The 4,612-nt window shown below is 32.6% G+C and overlaps 1 protein-coding gene across 1 annotated transcript in view; it reads left to right on the plus strand.

Moving 5' to 3' along the window:
* The first annotated feature begins 2,079 nt into the window (after positions 1 to 2,079).
* LOC137988779 (uncharacterized) overlaps positions 2,080 to 4,612 on the plus strand; it is an 8,090-nt gene continuing 5,557 nt past the window's right edge. Inside the window, exon 1 of the mRNA XM_068834735.1 lies at positions 2,080 to 2,765. Within this exon, the coding sequence (XP_068690836.1) occupies positions 2,080 to 2,765 (686 nt within the window). The remainder of the gene's footprint in view (positions 2,766 to 4,612) is intronic.

The following is a 4,612-nucleotide window of genomic DNA, read 5'->3' on the forward strand; positions in this document are numbered from 1 at the left end:
TCTGACTTTGTTACATCAAAACAATCAGATACAAAACATACAAACAACAACTTGTGGGTATTTCTGTTTATACTTTCTAAATGAAGTGAATAAGGGTAATTCGTATTATGATTTATTACAAGTGTTCGACATAAATGATACAATGAAAAATGAGAGATTTATCTAACATTATTTTAGAAATATTCATTTATTATAAAATCATATTGTGTTAAACAAAAGAAAGTGACTGAATGTACTGAGCCTTCAGGTTACAAAACAACTAAAAATGGCAGACTAATGTTCTTTTGCACTTGTGCTGAATGCGGCATTAAAAAGACCAAATTTGTTAAAAAACAGGGAAACTAAACAGCCTGTCAGAGATGGCAGGCAAAGGGATCATGTCAGATTTAGGTAATACAGCAGCAGAATTATTTTTAACTAAAGGAGTACCTTATGGGTAGATATTACACATCAGAAATGCTACGAGATCGAAAGTTACAGAAAAAAGCTATTGATTATGCTTTGGATAAACTTAATCCAGCAATTCAAAATGTTGGATCACAAGCTTTAAATCAATTGTCAACAAAAATAAGACCGAATAAAAAATACACAACAAATAGAAAAGATCTAGACGGTGGTGCTCTTGATATTCACAAAGCTATTGGTAAATTACCAAAACCAAAAAGCGGATGGACGCTTCCTGGGCATCATTACACAGGACCTTATAATGATTTGGAAAATCAACTGAAGTATGATCCAAATACTGGTCAAATATTGGAAATATATGATATGCCCACTGGAAAAACCGATGCGATCGCAATGCAACACGATGTTGATTATTCCATCTGCAAGGATGATAGGAAATGTAAAAACAAAGCAGATAGGAAAATGGTTCAAGCTTTAGACAACGTACCGTATAATGAAAGACAATGGGGACATTGGTTGGCAAGAAATGTTATCAATACGAAGCAAAAACTAGGTCTAGGAGTTTCAAAAAACGGAAAAAGCCGTCGGGTAAAGAAAACTGGCAAGAAAAATTAGCAGATGAATTACATGCATCCATAAGACGCAACTTTACTCGGCTGCGTGTAATCACAAATCATATTGATGAAATATGGGCAATTGATCTAGTTGAAATGCAACAGTTTAGCAAATGGAATAAGGGTTACCGATATCTTCTAATGGTCATTGATGTTTTCAGTAAATACAGTTGGATCGTACCATTGAAGGATAAGAAAGGTGAATCTGTCACTGAAGCATTCAAAACAATATTCAAGGAAGGCAGAAAACCACAATATTTATGGGTTGATAAGGGAAAGGAGTTCTATAACAAACACTTGAAAGACTTGCTTGACAAAAATGGGATACATATGTACTTCACTGAAAATGAGGAGAAATCCTCAATGGTTGAAAGGTGGAATAGAACAATTAAATCCAAAATGTGGAAAAAGTTCACACTTCAAGGTAATACACAGTATTTAGATATGTTACCAAAATTAGTGAAACAGTACAACAACACAAAACATTCAAGCATAAAGATGACACCTACTGAAGCCAGTAAAAAGAGCAATGAAGGAACTGTTTACTTTAATTTATATGGTGATATAGAAACATTAAAACAGAAACCTAAATTTAAAATAGGTGATAAGGTCCGAATATCTAAGTATAAACGGAATGTGTTCGACAAAGGTTACACACCAAATTGGACAGAAGAAGTGTTTACAGTTGACAAGATTCAATACACTAATCCAATAACATACAAACTAAAAGATCTTAACGATGAAGACATTCAAGGGAGTTTTTATGAACCTGAATTATTGAAAGCTAAACAGGATATTTTTCGTATTGATAAAGTAATTCGGAGGGATTATAAGAAAAAACAAGCTCTGGTAAAATGGAAGGGATACAGGGATGACTTCAACAGTTGGATACCAATGAAGGATATTGAAAATATTTAAACTGAAGTTATGTAACATATATTAACTTAGTTGTACAGTGCACACTGTTATTGCTACTTTGTAGCCAAAAATATTCAATTGTTTCTGGCTATGTTTAAACGCAACATATTTAAAATAATATATAGTTTGTATATAAGAATAAATGAAACTCCAAAAGACAACTTACAAAAATGACGAACTGAATGTCGAAATCAATTGTTACGTTGATAAGAAAAATGAAATATGGTTTCGCGGAAAAGAAATAGCTTCGATACTGGAATACAAAAACACACGAAAAGCGATCATAGATCATGTCCATGAAGACGACAAAAAATTGATGGACTTCATAATCAAGTCAAAAACAGAGCGTAACGAAAAATTACCCCTTTCTGAGAGCCTTGAAAACGACATAATCAAATGCTTATCCGTCAGATGTGTATTCATCAACGAATCTGGTTTTTATTCCCTCATTTTTTCCTCCAAACAATCCATAGCGAGAGAATTCAAACATTGGGTCACCAACAAAGTTTTGCCATCAATCAGGAAGAAAGGATATTACGACGCAAAAAGCAAAAAATTATCGATCGAAAGTGAGTATGACTTGCATTGTAAAGTTGTGCAATTCATAAGAAGCAAATATCCTGAAGAAGCTTTCATGATCGCTGGTCTAGGTGAAAATCAAAAAACCAAACATGCAAGATTAACATCGTGGAAGAAAGGTTACATGTCTGGACAATGTGATTTGACGTTAATGAACCCAACAAGCAAATTCAATTCTCTGTGCATTGAATTCAAAAGCCCAACAGGTGTTTACAACGTGTCTGAGAAACAACTTTACATGAAACAGATGTATGAAAGGAATAATTAACAATTATTCCATAAGCGCGCGTTGGATATGAGATGGTAAATAGCCAACGAGGCGCGTAGCGCCGAGTTGGCTATAACCAGTCTCATATCCAACAAGCGCGAATGGAATAATTGTTTTATTAAATTCCTTCAACTCCAAAAATTTGGAAGTACGAAATATGAGCGGAAAAAGCGAGCAAATTCGAGCGAGATGGAAAAAAAACTTGATGAGAACTGATGCGATGTTGTGTAATACCTTGTTGTCAGACAGACGCAGGCTCATCACAAAAACATTTCTTGCCTTTTCGCGTACTTCTAAATGTCGGAATTGATCCAAACTTTCCACAAAAAAAGTTTTTTTTCTCCTTTTTAGCTTTATTCAAAGAGTAATTTCGCATTCCGGCGAAAACATTTTTAGTTTAGCAAAGCTTAACGCAATCATTTACCATATAAGGTCAAACCAAGGTATATGAGCTGATAACCGAGATTGAGTGAACCAATCAGAGCACGCGAAATGCATTATCCGAGGTTGAGAATTTAATAAATGCAAGTATCTGATGAGTAATTCTTATGATGACGTAATATTTGAAGTCGTCAAACACATGGAAGAGAGCAATAGATATATAAAACGCAGATCATTTAAAAATAAAAATATCTAAATCTATATCATATGAACAAGTTTCCAAAAAAAATTCAATCTCAATCCCAATCTCAATCGGAAGAATCAGAAGAATATTCTTTGTATGAAACAGAAACAGAAACAGAAGAATCCCAATCGTCGACACAAGAATCTGATTAAACGCACTATATTTAAAAACAAAACATATAGTATAATTATATGGAAGAGAAAAAAGTTGAATTCAAAAGAGGAAGACCAAGATTTTATACTGAGGAAGAAAGGAGAAAATGAAAAACCGATTACATGCTACACAAACCTTGGTATTGTGATATATGCAAAAAAGATAAAAATTATACTCTAGCAGGCAAACATTGCCATTTGAGAACCAAAAAACATTATTTGTATGCTTTGATATACAATGCACGAAAAGAAAATCAACAGATTCTCATCGAAAAATATGTCAATCAGCATTTTTCAATTTCCGTGGTCTTTTATTTGAAGATTTCAAATAATTGTCAGTCATATCTTCTTTTTTAACATACTCGAATTTATATGAAAACCCGTTCTTTTTAGAAACACCTGATTTGACATTATTAGTGCCATCACATACCATTTTAACAATACCAGCATTTATTTGAAGATGTTGTTGAATCGCATACATGCTATTATAGTATGAAACTTCATTGGTAAGAATATTTGTCACTTTAACACATTTTCTGTTTTCATGATTTTTAGCAGCAAATGTATAGTCACGATTCTTTGCAGATTTTTTACAATTCTCTTGCTGTATAACAAGCTGCAAATTACATAAGCGATTGTCTTTTTTGTCATTATTGATATGATCAATCACTTTTCTGCTTGGTAGGGAATTATTAAAACATTCCCAAACAAATCGATGAACATAAAGTGTTTTTGGTTTACTGCCGTATTTCCTGACAAGACATTGCATATAACCAGAATCATTTTCAGTACCTATAAAAGGCACCTTTTTTATGATATTAATTATATTTCCATTTTCATCTGAAGCATACAAGTCATATTTTGGATGAACAGAATAAATGCATTCATTAATTTCAATCTTACTCATTATAATATAGCATATGTATTATTTCTTTGAAAGGTTTTGGTTCATAAATGGCTTAAAGAGATGTCACTATATAAATAATATATAGTATGAAAAATAATATCTCACGTAATAATATGAACAAGAAAGATCTGAAAAAACTCAGTA

Source organism: Montipora foliosa, unplaced genomic scaffold (assembly GCF_036669935.1).
Source record: "Montipora foliosa isolate CH-2021 unplaced genomic scaffold, ASM3666993v2 scaffold_427, whole genome shotgun sequence".
NCBI lineage: Eukaryota > Metazoa > Cnidaria > Anthozoa > Scleractinia > Acroporidae > Montipora > Montipora foliosa.